The sequence below is a fragment of the Oryctolagus cuniculus genome, chromosome 4, assembly GCF_964237555.1.
Source record: "Oryctolagus cuniculus chromosome 4, mOryCun1.1, whole genome shotgun sequence".
In the NCBI taxonomy this organism is placed as follows: domain Eukaryota; kingdom Metazoa; phylum Chordata; class Mammalia; order Lagomorpha; family Leporidae; genus Oryctolagus; species Oryctolagus cuniculus.
This window is the reverse complement of record NC_091435.1, coordinates 124,462,285-124,484,879: the sequence shown is the minus strand read 5'-3', so window position 1 is coordinate 124,484,879 and position 22,595 is coordinate 124,462,285. Positions and strand designations below refer to the sequence as shown.

At 45.6% G+C, this 22,595-nt stretch overlaps 1 protein-coding gene across 3 annotated transcripts in view; it reads left to right on the top strand.

Moving 5' to 3' along the window:
* KCNAB1 (potassium voltage-gated channel subfamily A regulatory beta subunit 1) overlaps positions 1–22,595 on the top strand; it is a 454,438-nt gene that overhangs the window by 328,828 nt on the left and 103,015 nt on the right. For all 3 annotated transcript variants that reach the window (XM_008266198.4, XM_051858804.2, NM_001170956.1), the window contains 1 exon segment: positions 6,338–6,381. In XM_008266198.4, the coding sequence (XP_008264420.1) occupies positions 6,338–6,381 (44 nt within the window).

The following is a 22,595-nucleotide window of genomic DNA, read 5'->3' as shown; positions in this document are numbered from 1 at the left end:
GTCTTAGCTATTGTGAATTGAGCTGCAAAAACATGGTGTGCAGATAACTCTTTTATTTACTGATCTCATTTCCCTCAGTTAAATTCCCAGGAGTGGGATGGCTGGGTCATATGGTAGGTCTTTACTTAGATTTCTGAGGTATCTCCATACCGTCTTTCTGAGGTACCTCCATACTGACTTTCCCAGTTTACATTCCCACCAACAATGGATTAGGGTACCTTTTTCCCCACATCCTCACCAGCATTTGTAGTTTGTTGATTTCTGTATGAAAGCCATTCTAACTGGGGTGAGGTGAAATATTATTGTGGTTTTGATTTGCATTTCCTTGATGGCTAGTGATCCTGAACAGTTTTTTATGTGTCTGTTGGCCATTTGGATTTCCTCTTTTAAAAAATTCCTGTTTATGGGACCTGGCACTGTGGCTCACTTGTTAATCCTCTGCCTGAGGCATCAGCATCCCATATGGGCACCAGGTTCTAGTCCTGGTTGCTCTTCTTCCAGCCCAGCTCTCTGCTGTGGCCTGGGAAGGCAGTGGAGGATGGCCCAGGTGCTTGGGCCCTGCACCCCATGGGAGACCCAGAAGAAGCTCTAAGCTCTTGGCTTCAGATCGGCGTAGCTCCGGCCGTAGCGGCCATTTTGGGGGGTGAACCAATGGAAGGAATACCTTTCTCTCTGTCTCTCTGTCTCTCTCTCTCCCTCTCACTGTCTACAACTCTACCTGTCAAATAAAAAAAATTTTAAAAAGAAAAATGCCTATTTAAGTCCTTTGCCCATTTCCTAGCAGGGTTGTATGTTTTGTTGTGGAGTTTCTTGATCTCTTTATATATTCTGGTTATTAATTCTTTATCGGATGCATAGTTTGCAAATAATTTCTCCCATTCTGTCAGTTGCCTCTTCACTTTGCTGAGTGTTTCTTTTGCATTACAGAAGCTTCTCAATTTGATGTAATCCCATTTGTTAATTTTGGCTTTGATTGCCTGTTCTTTTGGGGTCTTTTCCAAGAACTCTTTTCCTGTGCCAATGTCTTGTAGAGTTTCCCCAGTGTTCTCTAATAATTTGATGGTGATGAGTCATAGATTTAGTTCTTCAATCCATTTTGAGTGGGTTTTTGTATAAGGTGTAAGATAGGGATCTTGCTTCATACTTCTGCATGTGAAAATCCAGTTTTCCCAGCACCATTTGCTGAAGAGACTGTCCTTGCTCCAGGGATTGGTTTTAGCTCCTTGGTCAAATATAAGTTGGGTGGAGATGCTCGCATTGATTTTTGGTGTTTCTATTCTATTCCATTGGTCTATCTGTTTTTTACCAGTACCAGGCTATTTTGCATATAACTGCCTTATTATACCATTTTCCCCAACTCTTCCCTGAGACTGCACTCTCCCTTCAAAATCTTTTTGCACCAAAAGAAACACCACTTAATTCTATTTTTCCACAAAGTGTTGAAGTGCCTGTGTATTTGGGTTGCTATTATTCAAAAGAGCGTACAGGGATCAGAGTAGCTGGACAATTGCCACGTCTGCATTCAGTATTCTGAGGCTAGAGAAGGAGGCAGGAGGAGGCAGATGGCCCATTTGGAATCACAGAAATAGTGTTGACATTCCCTGCTTAGGATTGAAGGTAGTTAGTTCCTTCTACCGTCTCCATCTGAAAAGTGAGTGGCCCATCATGTGCTGAGAGAGCTCTAAATGGTTCAGGTCTCACAAAGAGACTTACCTGCATGAGGTAAAAGTAGTACACTGATACATCTTTCATGTCAGAAAGGTACATTGCCTAGAAATTGCCACCTGGGGTTGGGCATTTGACCCAGCAGTTAAGCTGCCAGTTGGGATGCTCACATTCCAGAACAGAGTGCCCAGGTTCAAATCTCAGCTCCCCTCCCAATTCCAGCTTCTTGCTAATGTGTTTCCTTGGAGGCAGCAGGTGATGCAATGACTGAAGTAGTCGAGTTCCTGCTGTGTGGGAGACCCAGATTGAGTTCCCTGCTGCTGGCTTTGGCCTGACCCAGTCCCAGATGTTGCAGGTGTGGAGAGAATCAGTACATGGGAAGCCTCTCTCTCTCTCTCTCCCTCTCTCTCTCTCTTTGTCACTCGGCCTCTCAAATAAAAAGTGATCACCTAAATTTGGTAGCCATTCCTTCTAGACAAAGAAGATACTTAGAGAAGTCGTTAAAGAAATTGAAGAGTTACTGGAAATAAAGACGCCAAGACTCAAAGTTTGGGACCCATCCCCAATGTATCAAATATTTGTCTGTAGTCAAACTTTTCTTACACTTTAAAGTTTTCTAAGCCTTTTGTTCCAGGATAGCTGCCCTAGGTGCTTAAACAGGAGGGGCAAGAACATGGACTATGTTTAGTACTTGCTACTTTGCAGTTTGTTTTTGCTGACAGTTCCCAAGTTCAGTCTTCCCAACCCATAGCTGAGTGACTGTTATCTTGCTAAGTCAGTGTCATAAGGAAAACAGGGCTCATGTCTCCACTTGGTGCTGAGGTGCTGCTCAGTAAGTGTCCGGTGACATATCCTCACTGATTTGAGTTTGTTAGAAGACTCTCTGGGCTGCAAAGCCTTCAGTCATGCTCTGCACGGTGTTCTGCACCAAGTATCCCTCCCTGTGATTCTCAGGATCACTGCAAGAAGTGAAACTGCACAAAAACCTTCCTCTAGATCCCTTTCTCCATGACACCCATAAAGCTGAGGAAGCCCCTGGTGTGTGCTCCCAGCGATCTGCCTGGTAGTACCCACACTGCTGCTCTATAAGCAAATGTTTGCTTTCCTGGGTTGTTTGTTGCACTCCAGGCTTCTTGAGGGCAGGGAATTGTGCCTTGTTGCTCTCTGTGCCCTCATACATTGTCTACAACATGGTGACCTCTCATTAAATACTTCCTGATTCATCACTGTTGAATGTGTCCACCTGGAAGACTAAGTTCTTCATATACAAATGAATATGTGTGTGTGTGTGTATAGTTATTATTATCTGCTTTGTTGGTCTGGTTTCACTTTAGTCTTTGTTATTATCCCTAGTCCTGGTTCATTTTCCTTCCATTGCTGTAGCAGAATACCTGAGACTGGGTAATTTATGAAAGAAAAGAGGTTTATTTTGATGATTTATTTATTTTGAAGATTTATTTTATTTATTTCAAAAGTAGAGTTACAGAGAGAGAGAGAGAGAGAGAGAGAGAGAGAGAACAATAGAGAGAAACCTTCCATTCACTGGTTCACTCCCCAAATGGCCATAATGGCTGGGGCTGGACAAGGCCTAAGCCAGGCACTTTATTCCAGTCTCACACATAGGTAGCAGGGGCCTATGCACTTGGGCCATCCTCTGCTGTTTTTTCAGATTCATTAGTAGGGTGCTGAATTGGAAGTGGAGCAATCAGGACTGGAACCAGCATCAATATGGGTTGCCAGCATCACAGGTTGAGGCTTAACCTGTTACACCACAACACTAGCTCCTATTTATTAATTTTGAAAGTCAGAGTTACAGAGAGGGAGAGAGAGAGAGAGAGAGAGAGAGAGAGAGATCTTCCATCTGTTGGTTCACTCCCAAAATGGCCACAACAGTCAATGCTGGGCCATGCTGAAGCCAGGAGCTTCATCTGGGTCTCCCACATGGGTATGGGGGCCCAAACACTTGGGCCATCTTCCTCTGCTTTCCCAGATGCATTAGCCGAGAGCTGGATCAGAAGTTGAACAGCCAGTCCACAAACCAGCACCCATATGGGTTGCTGGCCTCTCAGGGCAAGACTCTTACCTGCTACACACAGCACCAGTTACAAAAAGAGGTCTATTTTGACTCATGGTTTTGCAGGCTGGAAAGTGCAAGATAAGGCAGCCATCTGGTGAGGGGCTCATGCTGTGCCATAGCAGGATGGAATCATGTGCTGGAACTACATGTTAGTGCATGACAGGAGGTCCCAGGCTTGCTGTGTAACAGACCCTCTTGCCAGAACTAATCCAATCTCTCAAGAAAGATATTAATCCATTCGTGAGGGAGAAGTCCCCATGAGCAACTTACCTCACAACACCTTTACACTGGCAATCAAATGTCAATGTGAGTTTGGGCAGGGACAAAACACATCCTAACTGTAGTATCCCTGGTATACAGCTTTTGCTCTAGATTCCTGTCCTTCAAAATCAGTAGGCTGTTAGACTGCAAAGAAAGGTCTGGTCGCACATACTAGGACTTTCTCAGACTACTAGAAGAACAATTTCTTATGAATATTATTTTCACGGGAGAGAGCCATCTATTTTTCTTCTATTTAGTAGTTCAAAATATTTCTCACATGCACTTTATGCAATGGTTTTCTTCCAGCTGGACAAATCTAATTCATATGGGAAAATTCAACACACATCTATGAAAGGGTTAGAAGGGTCAAAAAGCACCAGATATCATTACATCTTGCACTCCTGTACTATGCAACACTTTCTACATTTATATATTATTTTTATTTATTTGAAAGGTTTAGAGAGAGACAGAGAGAGCAAGAGATCTGCAGATTCACTCCTCAAACGCCCGCAACAGTCAGGGCTGGGTAACATCAAAACCAGGAGCTGGGAACTCAATTAGGGTTTCCCACATGGGTGAAAGGCAGCCAAGTACTTGTGCCATCACCTGCCACCTCTCGGGATACACATTAGCAGGAAGCTGGAATCAGAAGCGGAGCCAGGGCTCAAATTCAGTCACTCCAATACGGATCCCGACTAGTATCTTACACTGTATAAAATGCCCATCCTACTGTACAACACTTAACTATGTCTCACTATGTTCTGCCCCCAATAAGTCATTCTAGATGAATGACACAGGCATCAACAGCCCATCTTACTAATGAAGAAATTGAATCCCAGAAAAAAGGAGCAAATTCCCCAGGGTCACCCAGCTAGCTGTAAAAATGGGTCACAACTTCAGTCTTTGAACTTCATGCAAAATGATGCACTTAAATTTTTTTTCAAATTTATTTATTTTCATTTTATCTGAAAGGCAGAGAGACGGAGAGAAATTTTCCATCTGATGGTTCATTCCCCCAGATGCCTACAATAACCAGGGCTGGACGAGGCCAAAACCGGTCTGATCAGTCTGAGTGCCTAGTGTCAGTGACAGAGGCCCAAGTACTTGAACCATCACCTGCTGCCTCCCAGGATCCCCATCAGCAGGAAGTCGGATGGGAAGTGAAGTAGCTGGGACTCAAATCAGGCACACCGATTTAGGATGCAAGAATCTCAGGAAGCAACTTAGCCCACTCCACATGATGCACTTTTGGCTGCATTGCCAAATTAACTGTGCTGCTTTGATGTAATTTTCTTGACAATAATAATAAGCAGAAGAAAGAAACATGTTGCAAAACTAGGAATACTGATCATTAGCCCTAATGAAGTCCAAACTAATGATGAATCAAGGGAGAAGCTGAAGAAGCAGAGCTGTGGCACTGGTGGAAAATTTTGTTCTTGTTCATTCATTTGGGGTGGAAATAGGAAGGGAAATTGTAAATTGCAATATGTCTGATCAGAGAGTAAGGGTCACCCGTCTCTTCAATGTCACAGTCACTTCAGCTTCCTTTCCTCTCCTTGGACCCCTACACTAATCCTTTCAAGTCTCCTTGCTCTCATTTGGGACTCCCTATACTAATTTGATGAGACCTCATTAGTCTCAGAATTTGGTTTCTCCTCTGACAGCTGTTGGTCAGAAGACAGAAAAGTAGGTTGCGCCTGGATCTCCAAAGAGAAAGATTTATAGGCAAATGAATATGAGAATTCATACTTCCATCTCTATTTAAAAACCAGAATTGTGCTGTTTTTCCTTTGTAAAATTTTGGGGATGAAACAAGGAATTTGAGGGAAGAAAAGAAGACTCAATTTAAAAGGACCTTCCTACAGTAATTTTATATTGCCTTGTATAGAAAAGAATTAGAATATAGTTAAGCTAACCTAAAGGATAGCTCTGTATTTATTCTTCTAACAATCCCCATCACTAGGGGAAAAAAAAAAAAAAAAAAAACTCTTTTTTTTAGAAGTGAATAGGTCAGGGGCTGGAGCTGTGGCGCAGTGGGTTAACGCCCTAGCCTGAAGCGCCAGCATCCCATATGGGCTCCGGTTCAAGACCCGGCTGCTCCTCTTCCGATCCAGCTCTCTGCTATGGCCTGGGAAAACAGTAGAAGGTAGCCCAAGTCCTTGGCCCCTGCACCCAAGACGTTTCCCAAGACCAGAAGCCTGTCACAGCAGCTTTGCCTCTGCCACTGCTCTTGTCAAGAATTAAGCCACCAGAAATGAGATACCACAGACATAGTCAGATATGCAGAGTCTCACCAGGAAGCAATAACCATGTGTTGCTTTATTTTTGTTCTAGGAATCTTGGGAAATCAGGACTCAGAGTTTCGTGCTTGGGTCTTGGTAAGTACTTGTGGGGTAACTCATGTAGGGATGGACTGCAATAGAGGGGACTGGGGAGGGGCCGGTGACTGCTTGTGATACAGGTGGGGCTTTCGTCCCAGATGAGGAGACTTCCTAGCCAGCCTTGCCCCACTTCTGCTCTGAGTCTTTCCTACCTGCATGGCTCTCTTCCACTCTACACCCCAGGAACCATTGTGTTATGGTGCTTTATGGGGGCCCTTCATACAGAAAGGAAGTGATTCTAAAAGAACTCAGGTGTCACGCCCACTAAGGAATGGAAAGGACCTCATGGCATGGACTTACATTGCTCATCTCACCCCTCTCTTGAGTCCCCTGAACTTTTAATGGCCTTATTTTACCTTTGCCTAATTTACTCACTTATTTTTCTATACGGTTATGCACTTTACATACTTTTATAACCTGCTTTAAATTCTTGGAGGGCAAGGTGAGATAGGTACACATTAATATACACTAATAAATAAAAATTGTTGTTTTCCCAGAAAATGTGAATGTTTAAAGAGGAATAAGTAGAGATGGCTGTTCTAACAGCACAAGGATGAATCTGAAATGATGAAACCTGAGTGTCAGACTTGAGGAGGCATGAGGCTTCCATCTCCCAGGTGTGGGAAAAGGCGCTCATCACCATAGACCATAGACCTCTTCCTGTGACCTAAAGGAATCTTGAGCAGAATGGTGACTGAGGAACTAGTGAGAAGTGGTCAGATTTCAACTTGCTTTGGAGGTAGACAATGAAGACTTTTCTGTTAGATTCTATGTTGGCTTTGAGAGAAAAGAGAAAAATCAAAGCTACATTTTGAGTTTGTTGTCTGACTTCAGAAAGAATGGGCTTGCCAATAAATGAGAGGTGGAAGAATGATGGAAGAAAGTCTTAGGAATGAAGAAGATTAGGAGGTTGATTTTGGACATATAGAGATATCTATTAGACATCCAAAAAGGTTGTCATATAGGCAAGTGGATATATGAACCTAGAGTGTAGAAGAACAGTCTTGGCTAGATATGTAACTTGTGAACATTCCACATGTAAATGCTGTTTAAGCCACAAGAGTGGATGAGAACACCAAGAGAATATGTATAGATAGTATAGGAAACAGAAGCACATGGTCTGAGACCCAGGAAATGCAACATGAAGAAATTAGAGAACTGAGTAAGCAAACAAAACTAAAAATAAGCGGTCACTGTGGTGGAAGAGGAATCAGGAGAGAATGGAGTCCCAGAACCCAAGTGAAGAAAACATTAAGAAGAGAATGGAGTGATGAACCTAGTCCATTACTGCTCGGATCAAGCAAGACGAGGGCCGAGAACTGACTAGGTAGACACATGAAGGACATTGATGACTTTGAAATGACCCATTTGGTGTAGTGGTAGGGCCTAAAGCGATGAGAACAAACTCAAGAGAGAATGGAAGCCGGCGCCACAGCTCACCAGGCTAATCCTCCACCTGCGGCGCCGGCACACCGGGTTCTAGTCCCGGTCGGGGCGCCAGATTCTGTCCCGGTTGCCCCTCTTCCAGGCCAGCTCTCTGCTGTGGCCCGGGAGTGCAGTGGAGGATGGCCCAAGTGCTTGGGCCCTGCACCCACATGGGAGACCAGGAGGAAGCACCTGGCTCCTGGCTTCGGATGGCTGTAGCAGCCATTTGGGGGGGTGAAAAGAAAACAGCTATGGGCCGCTTTTCTGATAACAACTGCTATAAAGAGAAGCAGAGAAATGGAACATAATTGGAAGGGCAAGTGCAGTCAGAAAGGATGCCTTCACACATGGAAGAAATGGTAGCTTGTTTATATGCTAATGGGGAAATCACTGTGAGAACAGAGTTAATGCAGGAGAAGGAAAGAGGAGGACATCTGGAATGATTTCTCAAGATCACAAAAGGTTGATATGAAAGAAGGAAGAGTCTGGGTTTTGAGGCTAGTAGGGGATTGACGGGGTGATGATTGGTATTTAAGATATTTTTATGTATTTATTTGAAAGGAAAAGAGAGAGAGAGAGAGAGATAGTGAGAGAGAGAGGATCTTTCATCTGCTGGCTCACTCACCAGATGGCCCTAATGGCCAGGGCTGCTGCCTTCCCAGGCACATTAGCAGGGAGCTGAATTGGAAGCAGAGCTCTGATATAGATATGGGATGCCAGCTTAATCCACAGTGCCACAGCACCAGCCCTGATGGGGTTCTTGTGATGTCCATAGCTCATAGAAGCTCTCTTCTACTGCTTCTGTATTCTCAGTGGAAATCAGAAGCTAGGTTGTTGGCTGTGAGTGAAACCGGAGAGAGGCTGTTGAAAGGTTGAGGAGAGAAGACGTGTAGAAGAGCAAAAGACTGAATCAACCAGGAATGCACACAGCATTGAGGACCTGCTGGAGATTAGTGCTGGTAAATTTGCGGTGAAACCGCCCCCATGGCTGTGTGTTTTTCCTCCACAGTGCAGCTGTGCAGGATTAGGTGCGGTTTTCAGAAGATAAGGGGAGGCCAAAAACCTGTGGGTTTATGAAAGGTGGATATTAGAATAGTGGACCTTGGGATTTCACTGATTAGGGAGGAAAATGAGGACTATAGCCTAGGAAATGAGCCAGGAGCTAGAATGAGGAACTTGAGGGACAGGGAAAAGCAGGCAGGTTTAGTGAATCGTACAACCCAGGTGAAGCAAAGCAGAGTTGGAGTAAAAGCATTAGAGATAGTAAGTTGGAAGGGCAAGAAGTGGTGACTGGAAAGAGAAATGTTTAAAAGAGGTTATGCAGGCTAATCCTCCGCCTTGCGGTGCTGGCACACTGGGTTCTAGTCCCGTTCGGGGCTCCGGATTCTGTCCCGGTTGCCCCTCTTCCAGGCCAGCTCTCTGCTGTGGCCAGGGAGTGCAGTGGAGGATGGCCTAAGTCCTTGGGCCCTGCACCCGCATGGGAGACCAGGAGAAGCACCTGGCTCCTGGCTTCGGATAAGCGCGGTGCGCCGGCCACAGCGCGCCAGCCACGGCAGCCATTGGAGGGTGAACCAACGGCAAAGGAAGACCTTTCTCTCTGTCTCTCTCTCACTGTCCACTCTGCCTGTCAAAAAAAATAAAAATAAAATAAAATAAAAGAGGTTACGGAAGGGCCCAGTCCCTGGCGGTGACAAAGCCTAAGGGATGCCCATTGGGAGAGGGTGGCTGAGCGTGTGTTTTAGACAAGACCAGCAGAGGAGAGTTTGAGCAACTGGAAAATGAAGGTTAGGGAAGGATCATCTTCAAGGTCATTAAAAATATGGCAAAGCTACTATTAGAGAGAGCGACAGTGAGCCAGCGGCTGAGTCTGAAAGAGGAGAGGGAAGGACGAGGGGTGGAAGAGTAACTGCAAGAGGGGTACCTGCTGTGTGTGAGAGCAGGTACTGCAAAGACGCTGTAGGTTCTGCCTAAAGATCTGACTCGGGAGGTGAAGGTGGATTTTGTTCACCATAAATCCAAAGGAAGTTCCATTTGTTTAATATATGGAAAGACCCTGGAGATTCATGATCAGAGACAGTCTGATCTTAGTTTTTTTGAGAATGGGCTTTATGGAAAATAATTATTTAGTATCCATCATTGAAAAAACCACTTAGAAATATAAATTAAGAAATAAGTGAAAAATCATTGATCAATTATCTCCAAAATGCTATCTATGGTGGGAAATAGTTCATCAGTCAGTACATAGAAAACTCAACCCAAAGTCCTTGACACTGTAGCAATTCAGGTGCCCCTGGAGTACCACTGAGAAGTGAGTCTCTAGAGCACAGGCTGCAATTTTTTAAAAAATTAAACGTGTGGTGCCGTCGCTGTGGCGTAGTGGGTAAAGCTGCTGCCTCCAGTGCCGGCATCCCATATGGGCGCTGGTTCGACCCGGCTGCTCCACTTCCAATCCAGCTCTCTGTTATGACCTGGGAAACAGTAGAAGATGGCCCAAGTCCTTGTGCCCCTGCACCCGCGTGGAAGACCCAGGAGAGGCTCCTGGCTCCTGGCTTCAGATCAGTGCAGTTCCAACCATTGCAGCCAACTGGGGAGTGAACCAGCGGATGGAAGACTTCTCTCTGCCTCTGCCTCTGCCTCTCTGTAACTCTGCCTTTCAAATAATAATAAAAAAAAAAAAACTTTAAAAAAACAACTCAACATGTGTAAGCTGCAGGCATTTTCATAAACTTTGAAACAGGCTTGATTTAGGAGCAAGTTTGAGCTTCAAGCTTTTCTGAGAACCTGAACACTTGTGATAAGACACTGTGGGAAAAATGGGAGGAAACAAGGAGTTCCTGTGGCTGACTGGCTTCATTCAAAACAGGTAACAAAGCCTGACAGCTTGAATAAGCACTCTTGGAGAACTTTGCTGAGCTGCCTCTGTAAGGCAGAGGAGACAAAGATTCACACAATGGAATAATGTACCCGCCTTAGATAATTTGTCAGGCTCCACAGACCCCAGCTGTCAAATCCAGGTGGAGCTGGATTACTGTTGTCGGCTTAAGGTGTCAGCTCGGTCATGGCCTCATGTTCAACCGAGGCTTTAGAAAGTCAGTATTAAAACTTCTAAGCAACCAAAAGACCACAGCTGTCTTTTATTGAAGTGCTCGAAAGGTCACAGTTAAAGCTTGCAATCCTGACTTCCCTGCTCTAGCAGAAAAGGAGTGACCGGGAATGTCTTGCCTGGCCAAACTTCCTCTGGATAAATTAAAAGCACGTGTAAACAGGAGAAGACAGGTGAAATAACTCGGAGATGACCTGATGCTACGCCTGCAGGAGCACAGCTCTGCCCAGGAGAGAAATATTAGTGGCCAATCTGACCTTGGCTCGCCGGACCTGAGAATGTACTGCTGTCAAGACCAGAAGCAAACAGACTAGTGAGAAAGGAGTAAGCCCACCACTGGTTTCAGAAATCTATACAGAAGGGTAGGGGGCACTTCAGAAAAGTTCACGGGAAAGAGAATTAAAAGATAAGCTTGGGGCCAGCTCTGTGACATACTGCAGTGCTAGCCTGCATATGGGTACCAGTTCGAGTTCTTACTGCTCCACTTCGGATCCAGCTCTCTGCTATGGCCTGGGAAAACAGTAGAAGACAGCCAAAGTCCTTGGGCCCCTGCACCCCCGTGGGAGACCTGGAAGAAGCTCCTGGCTCCTGGCTTTGGATTGGAGCAGCTCCGGCTGTTGGAGCTATTTGGGGAGTAAACCAGTGGATGCAAGACCTTTCTCTCTCTCTTTGGCTCTCCTTCTCTCTCTGTAATTCTGACTTTCAAATAAATAAATAAATCTTTTTTAAAGATAATCTTATTTTGGTGCAAAAAAATTGAAATTCATGCATATTTTGTGATATGCATACTCCATGAACTTTTTGAAGACCCCTGTGTGCATGGACTTAAATTTTTTTGCACCAAAATAAACTTGGCTTTTAATTCCATTTTTCTGGAACTTTTTGTAGTATTGCCAAATCGCCTATTATAGAATCATGCAGGAGAGTTTTTCTGCCCTAAAAATTCCTTTATATATTCATCCATCTCTCCCCCCAGCTTCTTTAAACCATTGATCAGACTGTCTCCATTTGCTTTACCTTTTCTAGAAAGTCATGTAGTTGGACTTCTATTGTATATAGCATTTTCAGATTGGCTGCTTTGGCTTAATGATATGTTTTTAAATTCCCTCTACATCTTTTCATGATTTGATAGCTCATTTCTTTTTAGTGCTTTGTATTACATTTCTTTGCCAAGAAAAAAAATTTAATCTTGCTTTAACTTGTTAAGAGCCATTGAAAAATGTAGATCAGGGCCAGCACCGTGGCTCAATAGGCTAACCCTCCGCCTGTGGTGCCGGCACCCCCGGTTCTAGTCCCGGTTGCTCCTCTTCCAGTCCAGCTCTCTGTTGTGGCCCGGAAGTGCAGTGGAGGATGGCCCAAGTCCTTGGGCCCTGCACCTGCATGGGAGACCAAGAGAAGTACCTGGCTCCTGGCTTCAGATCATCGCGGTGCGCCAGCCGCAGCACACTGGCTGCAGCGGCCATTAGAGGGTGAACCAATGGCAAAGGAAGACCTTTCTCTCTGTCTCTCTCTCTCACTGTCCACTCTGCCTGTAAAAAAAAAATGTAGATCAGGAGTAGGATATAATCAAATGTGTTAGAATTATTTCCTGGCAGCAATGCAATGGCTAGATTTGAGAGGACAGGGTTGAGATTGGGAGACAGGAAAATTACGAGTTGATGATGAGACTTAGTATGAAAGATGTGCAGGAAGGAGGTGCTTATTTAGGAAGAAGAATAAACAGGACCAGTGACCTTGGAGTATGGAATGGGAGGTCTTTCTGGATGGAGGAAAGTGCCCACACTCCTAGATTGGGCATGGGGATGGATGGGCTGACATCTCAGAGTTAAGGAACGTAGGATGGAGGATGCAGGAGCATCTTGAGGACTGGTAACCAGAGAGCCATGGCCTTCCGGCTTTAGATGTCTGAGAACAAGGGGAGGGCTAGAGGGAACTCAGGGGTTGGAGAGGCAGAACCAGAGCTTCCAACAATGGTGAGCCCATGGTTGTTGCTGAGGTCTCCAAGAAATACATACCCAAGAACTTCCAATCGTGGTGAACCCATGATTGTCACTGAGGTCACCTGGAGATAACAGAGGACTGAGACACTAGGACAGGTTGAGGACACCCTACTTGCAGAGTCAGCCAGACTATAGGCTCTCTGAGAGCAGGGACTGCCTATTTTGTGTACAGCCCTGTTGTACCCTTAGCAGATCACAGCATATGGCAAGCAGAAGGTGCTCCTAAATATTTGCTGAATGGAGGTGGGATAGATGGATCAGTTGCTGAGGAATGACACAAAGCCCACTGGGCAATAGTGAGAATCTAGCTGAAGTCCAGCTGAGGTCCAGCCAGCCCAGTCTTTGGCTTTCCCCAGCAGCATAACGATGAAGAAACACAGATAGAGGTGGAGGTAGAAAGAGGGATCAAGGAGTCTACTCTATATACAGTGACATGGAGTCCGGCTGGGTTGGGGCCCAGGGCTGTTCGGACAGGGCTGTTGTTCCTGCGATTACAAAGGTGCAATGGTGATGATACAGTGGGCAGCTCTCTTATGGGTACTTAAAAGGTGCTGAGTTTACCTTGCACCATTCATTCTTCAATGGATGTGCTTCTTGGCAGACAGGATGCCTGCAAGCAAAATGGCATGCCATGGGTAGTTCTATGTGTCAACCTGATGGGCCATAGGGTACCTAGACATTTGCTCAAACACATTCTGGGTTTGCATTTTGAGAAGAGATTAATGTGTGAACCTGTAGACTGAACAAAAGCAGGCTGCCCTCCCTAATGTGGGTGGTCCTTGTCCATGCAGTTGAAGGCAGGGGACTCCTCCTGCCTGGATGCTTTAAATTGGGACATTGGTCTTTTCCAGCCTTCAGATGCAAACTGATCCATGAGCTCCTCTTAAGTCTCAAGTCTGCCGGTTTTCAGGCTACAACTGTACCATCAGCTCCCCTCAGGGTCTCTAGCTTGCCAACTGCAGATCTTAAAATTTCTTAGCTTCCCTAACTGTGTGAGCCAATTCCTTATAGTAAATCTCTCTTCCTCTTTCTCTGTCTCTCTGATACACACACACACACACACACACACACACATACACACACACTATTGGTTCTGGCTTTTTTTTTTTTTTTTTTTTTTCAGAGAATCCAACTAACCTAGACAAGGAATTTTGCTGATTTTTTTTTCCGCATCACACAAGTGTATATGGCACAGTGAGCAGTCAGGAATGGGTGCAGAATGACCTAAGACATGGGAAGCTATGAAGGCTAGGTGGTCACTTACTCTTTTTTCAGCTGAGCACATATTGAGCCCAGCATACAATACCATCATCCCACATGGAATTCTCCTGGCTGTTCAGGCTCTCGGGGGCATTGTATGCTGCATTCCCAGACACGGTCTGATGTGGATCTAAGCACAAAGTAGAGAAAGAGCAGTCCATGCCTTTGAGATGCCGGTTCACATAAACCTCCAGGCACTGCAAACTGACTCCACCCCCATGTTCTGTGTTCTTTATCCCAGCCCTATCATGCCTCACCCTTGAAGGAATATCATTTGTCTCCCTAGAGAATCTACCCTGGGACTCCCAAAGTGGTTCCCCTCAACTCTGGTTTCCATTGGAATTACCTGTGTGGCTTTGAGAAACACAGACACCTGTCTGCACCCAGACTGCCGAGGGAGGCACCCACACACAACCGTTCTCAGAGGCCACACTCCCTGTTCTGCTGCAGTGTTGAGATTGGAACCCATCATCTGAACCAGAGAGGAGGGAGGTGGCGAAATGCATGGTTCTGGTGTCTGGTGAGCAGGTGCCAGCGGCCACCATTCTTCTCTGCTTGGTGGTTGGTGGTTGCCCCAGGGCAAGCACCTGGAGCTGGCCTGAGGCACTTCTTCCTGATCTGGAGCCTCAAAAAAGGAGACTGCTCAACACAGAGCTTCTCTGGAACCAAAGTCCCGTTGAGTTGTGCTTCCCTGCCATTCAGCCACGGCCATCCGGACCTCGGTCTTGCCTGATGCCTTCCCCAAGTGGGGAGCCCGTTGGAGCAAAAATAGTGAATCTCAAGAATAAACTTTGTGGGCTTCTCTGTGATGCTTTGCATATGTGCAGCATGTACTCCTGGCTCATCTCCCTCTGCCTTAGAGAGGCTCTCACCGCATCTCTCTAAATATTTTGACACTAGGAGAACATGACATTAAATATTTAACGTGGCTGGGACTAGTTTGTATGACACGCTCCGTGATTCCCAGTTTTGCTGCTAAGGCCAGTGTAAACTAGCCACTTCACCTACTATTATATCAACATCACAACAACAGTCGTAAGTATTTATCAAGTGCCTCTGAAACACTGGAGAGATCATTTTAAAAGTACAATTTCTTCCCCGAAAGAGTTCACCAAGTTTTCTGCATGACGCAGAGTGAAGACTAAAATACCCACAGAATGTAAATGGTGCATGAATATTAAACATACAACAGGAGAGTTTTAGGCTTGTCACTCTTCCTGGAGAGTCTATTTTAAATAAATGCCATAATGCATGCACATTAAAAATGAACAGGCATTTGCACTGTTACAAAATCGTTTTAAAATATTTCTGATTTAAATTGGGATTTTATAGGAAGGAATGTTAATGGATAAAATCCTTCTTGAAAATTGCTCATGGGGCAGGCATTTGGCCTAGTAGTTAAGAAACCAGTTGGGGTGTCTGCATCTCACATTGGAGTGCCTGGGTTTGATGCCTGGTTCCGGCTCCTGATTCCAACTTTCTGCTAATGCAGAACCGGGGAGAAGCAGTGATGGTTCAAGTAATTGGGTTCCTGGCACCCACATGGGAAGCTTATATTGAGTTCCTGGTTCCCAGTGTCAGCCTGGCCCAGCCCCAGTCAGTGTGGGCGTTTGTGGATTGAACCAGCAGCTGATGGGAGTGCTCATTCTCACTCTCCTCGCCCTCTGTGCGTGTGTGTGTGCGTGTGTATGTGCCTCTCAAATAAAGTTTTTTTGTTTTTAAAATTGCTGACAGCTTGGCTACGCTCTGAATTACCAGAGACTGCTGGAATATGAGTATACCTTTGCCTTTGCTCATAAAAGTCTATTTGGAGTGAAAATACAGCTCAAATGACAGAATGACAGCCTCATGTTGCACACGCTGTCAAAGTTGGGGCTTAGGGGAAAACCTGAGGAGAAAGTGATCCTTCCAGAGGGATTCACTCAACAACTCATACGTACATGCTTTGCGCACGTGCACACACGCACCCTCAAACATCTCTCATCTCCCTCAGTATGATCGCAGAGGGATGAGCAGTCCTCAATTGCTAACCTGTGATTCAAAGATGAAACAAAGGGTTGCAAAGCCATCAGGTAGTGGGAGACAGCAGATCCTCCCAGGCTCCAGTGTGGGCAATGTGTTGTCACTGGTAACAGTTGGTAATCAAGGTCTCAGTAAAGAGCATCATAGTCAAGAGAGGGAGACTTGGTCCTTGCAGCCACCTGCGCTGGGGAAAACAGTCAGGAGAAGGGGATATATCTGTCCAAGGCCAAGTGGTGGACACAAGCAACCCCCCCCCCGTTTCCTGCCCTCCTCCCCTTCACCAGTGGCCTCATCCACGGTGGCCCCAAGTGCACACTGCCACTGCCACCAACAACGTCTCTTCACGTCCGGGGCTTCAGCTTCCTCCTTTGGAAGAGAATGGCTGCAGCAGATACACAGGACCCCTTCCTGCTCCGCCACTCAGTGGCAGAGCAATGGCCAGATTCAGCATGGCTCCAGTTGGTAGCTGGGTGAAAACACCTTTACTCCACACTTGAACTAAAAAATGTTAGAACCTGGATGAGCCCGGTATTGGCTCCAGAGGTAGGGTGGACAGTGACTACCAAAGCTGCACAGACAAAATGCCACTAGAATCCATATCTCAGCCCCCAAAACAAGTGTGCTTTTCCAGGACAGAGTTCAAATTAAGAATGCAAATGAGAATGGACCTTTGTTTTGTTGTGAATGCCTTGGATGAAGCTCCTAACACCCATCTTTCCTGTCTTTGCATGTAGCCCTTAAGATGCCAGGAAGTCCCCATAGCTCCTGCACTTGAAGCAGCTGCCTGCATGTATTGATCACTCCTGCACACTCCACATTAATATAAAGATCATTTCCCTAGACCCTACACTATTTCCTAAACCCAAATAAAATTTCAAAATTTCAATCCATAATGCAATTGGGTTTTTCTCCATCAGGCAGGAAATGAGGGAATCATTCAGAGTACTGTCCTCCTGAACACAGTGCAGGGTAGAAGGCGGCAACAGTGGTGACTGGCTGTGAGTCAGCACACCGAGGGCAGCTGTGACTATTCATACGCATGCCATGAGAGCTCCTGCTATGTAAAGCTAGAAAGGAAGTCCCAGTTGTTTTTAGGTCTATTGAGTATAAATCAAAAACCTTCCAGAGTAAGGAAACAGAAAGCCCAACTCAACACAAAGCAAAGCAAAGACCTCAGCTTAAACACAAACAGAAGTTTCTAGGCTCACTTGGACAGTGGGTCCACAGGGATGGTCCGGGAATCTAAGCTCTGCAAACTTGAGGTTGTTCCATTCTTAGGCTGCATGCAGAATGGCAATATGGATGCAGAAGCTCCAGGCTTCTTATTTCATTACTCTGGTTGGTTTATGTGCCTTTCTCTGAATCAACCAGTGAAGGACTTCAGTCAATCAAGCATACTGCCCCCCCAAAAAGCGGGAGAACAGTTTCAATCCACTCGAATTCCATCCCAAGAGTACGGAAATGGCAGATTGTTAAAAGAAATTTGATGAATCTTTTTTTTTTCCTGAGAGACAGAGACAGAGAGCTCTCATCTGCTGGTTTACTCTCCATTCCCCTTGGGAGCCAGGAATTCAATCCAGGCCTCTCATTTGGGTGACAAGGATACAACTACTTTAACCATCACCTACTGCCTTTTCAAGAAGCTGGAATGGGGAGTAGAGCTGAGACTCAAACCAAGAACTCCAATATTGGGTGTGAGCATCTCAAGCAGTATTGTAACCACTACACCAAATGCCTGCCCTTCAATCTGAAGAACTCTTACCTTGCCTAAAGGGGAGAAGTAGTGGCTGACAAAATAAATAGGTGAACACCCTGAAGAGTTAAGAAGAAAATACATTCCTGGGTCCAGGAAACCTATCCTCTGTGTTTTAGCTCCTCTGTGGCTTTTCTATGTCATTGGCGGCCATATTTGAAAACCCAAATTCTCCAGACCTTCTGTCTGGCATGAGGTAGGCTCAGAGTTTAGTGGGTCAACTGATGCCTACCTCTTGCTACCTCAGTTTGCCCAATTGACAAATTTCTCCTTTCTGGGGCCAAAATATAGCTTTGCTTTCCAAATATACTCTCCCCTTTATGTATTTGCAGTCATCTGAAAGGACCAGTGAGACTGGACGATGAACATATGCAAAGGAGGACCTCCAGGAGAACCAGCAAAAATACCCTCAGAGTGCTCACGCGACACCTGACAGCTAATTACAGTCAGAGCAGAAAGAGGCGCCCCACGTGCAGCTTTAGGACAAGGCTGATGAAGTAGTGGACAGTAACTAACTTAGAGCTGAGATCGACCCCGGGGATCTCTTTAGCCTGAAAAAGAGGAAACAGGGTGCTGGAAGAGCCTCCGCTGGCTCTGTTGACCGTGACTCACAAGGAGCTTTCTGTGGGCTCCGCTTCCTTTTCCTTCTCAGTCTACTTTACCTCCCTCCCGTATCTCCGCCATACGCTCCACAATACCCCTCCCTGGGGCCCTCACTGAGTACACGCAGCAGCCTCGCCAAGCCAAGTTTCTTGGGCAGTGGCATTTGTAGCGATCTTCTGCAGAAGAAAGGAGACTAGGCAGATTCCAACACCCGTGGCTGCAGGTGACCCTCTGTCTGACTCGGGTTCCTGTCCCACCATCTGCAAGGCAAAAAAGAGGAGCTCCGCGGCCCCCCTCCCTTTCAGCTCCTTCCAGGGAGGGCGCTGGTTGGCTCTTCTCACCCTGCTGATGGACTGGCTGCTCCAGGCGCTGCCTCATCTTGTGAGCTTCTGGTGGGCAGGGACTGAGACTGACTCTGTCACCCTGTAGAGCACTGCGCTCCTTCTCTCATCCGTTCCCGTGCCCATGGCTGGCACAAAGGTGCAGCCAGTGCCATGTTGGGGAACGCAGCATGACATGCAGGCAATGTGCAGTCCCCTGGGGTGGAGGGCGCGTGATGCCAGACTCTGAGCTGGATTGGCTCATTGGGCCATATGTCCCCAGAGGACTCCCTGCATTTTCTAATTATGTTTGCTGGCGATAGCATTTTTCATCCAATTTTTTCCTGCTGGGTTATAAGTTCAGAACACTGGCCTAGACCAGAGAAGGTGCTCATTTGGGGAATGATGACCAAATGAATGAATGAATGAATGCAGCAGGTATGATCAGTGCTCCGAGAGAACCCTGAGGTGCCATGGAAACACATATGAGGACTGCCTAAGTTGGAAGGATGAATTGGAATCTGTCAGCTTGATAAGGAAAGGGAAGCATGGACCTTGGTTTTTGTTGAATTTCCTGCTCACCCCTCACTTGGATGTGGCTGTGTTGTTGCTTGCTCCTCATCCCATATTTGGTAGGCTCCCCTCTTAGCAGAACTGGCCCTTTGGACACTGTACTGTTATTATTTGAGCATCTGCTTTTCCCGTTGGTCTGGAGCTCTAGAAATCAGACACCATTATGATCAATCACCATTTTGATCCATCCGCATAGTTAGGGGAAATGAAGGTGACTCCATAAAATATTTTCCAAATGAATTGATAAGTAAACCTCAGGAAGAGGAAAGTCATAGAAACTGACATTAGCCCGGCCTGGAGAGCAAACCCTGTGGAAGAGAACATGATGAGAGATGACCTCCGGAAGATTACAGAGAGCACTCGGCCAGGTCAGGAAGCTCGGGAGTTACGTTACGTGGTCGGAGTCGCAGACGTGTTTAACTCCGTGAGTCACTTAGCCAGATGCGTTTTAGGAAGTTCATTCTGGTCACAATGATACCGACCCCAGGTTCTTTGGCTCATTTGCAAATAGAAATTGACAACCAGACAACCCTCAACCCAGACAAGGTTTATTAGGGGTTTATCCTTAAACACCAAAGGAGAAAGCCAAGCAGAGAGACTTTCCACCCACTGCCTCCCCAGCAGGCACAGACCAGGGGTTTTATCAGGTTGGGGAGGGGTGGGGGCTCCCTGTCAGCCTCTGGCTCGTAGCCTGTAGCGCACAGTTCTTGGGTTTGTGCCTCAGTGTTCTGCGCAGGCGCAGTTGCTGCTTTTTGCGCACAGCGCGCTGTAAACGGAGCGCTGCTCACTACCCCAGGAGGTGATCCTGGGGTCTTCTGGGAAAGCACATGGGGTGGGGAATCCCTAATTGGACAGTAAGTTGTGCAGAGTTTGACATTCCTTGTTGTTGGTTTGTAGCTCCAGATGGATGCGTGTCGAGTTGGGAGGGGCCTGATTTTGTGAGTCCTGTTTCTAACCTGTCTCAACAGTGCCCACAGTACAGATGGCAAAGTGGAGGGGCTTGGGAGTTGAGATGGGGAACCAGGCACCATGACTCAAATTGTCTCACTTTTACGGAGATTAAATGTAATAAAATGTTAAATGCCCACAACTATTTACATATAAGGACAGCCTCTACAGAGGCTGGGAAGTAAATGAGGTTTGGCTAAATTAGCAAAAGGAGATAAAATGAAATATTTTTAAAGGTACAAAATGGAATACCAGAAAAAAAGAGCTAATGGGGCATCATTATGGTAAGTTACAATGTTTCTTAGTTTGGATGGAAGAAATACTAGTTTCTAGAAATTTCTCTAAGGCAAAACACAAAGATAAATGGAAAATTAAAAAATGGGCAAATAAAATTTAGACAAATATGAACAAAATGCAAGTGGAGTGGGGATGAAATAAAGAAAATAGTATTGAAAGCAAAGACAAGATGCAGTGGTGAGAAGTGGTAATTGATGAAGTGAGGTCCCTAAGAAAAGCAAGGGGCTGGGTTCTGCAGAGGGAGTGGAGAACGGAGCCTGGGACAGAGGCTGGAACCCTCTTCTATGGCAGCAGGAGGATAGGAGGAGGAGATGGTGCCATCTGAGTTTGTGATGTCTTTGAAGCAGATTCTGAGACAAGGCCATAAAGGCCAGTAGTTTATTTAGAGTTGATTTTTTAAAATCACGTAAGGATGAGGTTTCACCTCACCCCGGTTCGAATGGCTCACATTCAGAAATCTACCAACAATAGATGCTGGAAAGGATGTGGGGAAAAAGCGACACTAACCCACTGTTGGTGGGAATGCAAACTGGTTAAGCTGCTATGGAAGTCAGTCTGGAGATTCCTCAGAAACCTGAATATAACCCTGCCATACAACCCAGCCATCCCACTCCTTGGAATTTACCCAAAGGAAATGAAATTGGCAAACAAACAAGCTGTCTGCACATTAATGTTTATTGCAGCTCAATTCACAATAGCTAAGACCTGGAACCAACCCAAATGCCCATCAACAGTAGACTGGATAAAGAAATTATGGGACATGTATAGAATACTATACAGCAGTCAAAAACAACAAAATCCGGTCATTTGCAACAAGATGGAGGAATCTGGAAAACATCATGCTGAGTGAATTAAGCCAGTCCCAAAGGGACAAATATCATATGTTCTCCCTGATCGGCGACAACTAACTGAACACCAAAGGGGAAACCTGTTTAAGTGAAATGGACACTATGAGAAACAGTGACTTGATCAGCTCTTGTCCTGACTGTTGATGTACAATGTAATACTTTATCAATTTTAGTATTTTTTCTTTGTTTTGTTCTAGTACTAATGGTTGAACTCTGTAATTAACAAACAATTATTCTTAGGTGTTTAAATTTTAACTGAAAAGTGATCCCTGTTAAATATAAGAGTGGGAATAAGAGAGGGAGGAGATGTACAATTTGAGACATGCTCAATCGGACTTGCCCCAAATGGTGGAGTTAGAATCGTGTCAGGGGATCCCAATACAATCCCATCAAGGTGGCATGTACCAATGCCATCTCACTAGTCCAAGTGATCAATTTCAGTTCACAATTGATCACACTGATAGGTCTAAGAGTCAAAGGGATCTAAGACTAGTGTCTGCTAATACTAACTGATAGAATCAAAAAGGGAGAGAACGATCCATCATGGGAAGCGGGATACACAGCAGACCCATAGAATGGCAGATGTCCTAAATAGCACTCTGGCCTCAGAATCAGCCCTTAAGGCATTCGGATCTGGATGAAGAGCCCATGAGAGTATTTTAGGCATGGAAAGCCAAGACACTCTGGAAAAAAAAAAAAAAAAAAACCTAAATGAAAGATCTCTACGAGTGAGATCCCAGTGGAAAGAACGGGGCCATCAAAGAAGGAGGTACCTTTCTCTGAAGGGAGGAGAGAACTTCCACTTTGACTATGACCCTGTTGGAATAAGATCGAAGTCGGCGAACTCAAAAGGCTTCCATAGCCTTGGCAACTCATGACTAGAGCCTAGGAGATTACTGATGCCATAAACAAGAGTGTCAAATTGTTAAGTCAACAACAGGAGTCACTGTGTACTTACTTCTCATGTGGAATCTGTCCTTAGTGTGTTGTCCAATGTGAAGTAATGCTATAACTAGTACTGAAACAGTATTTTACACTTTGTGTTTCTGTGTGGGTGCA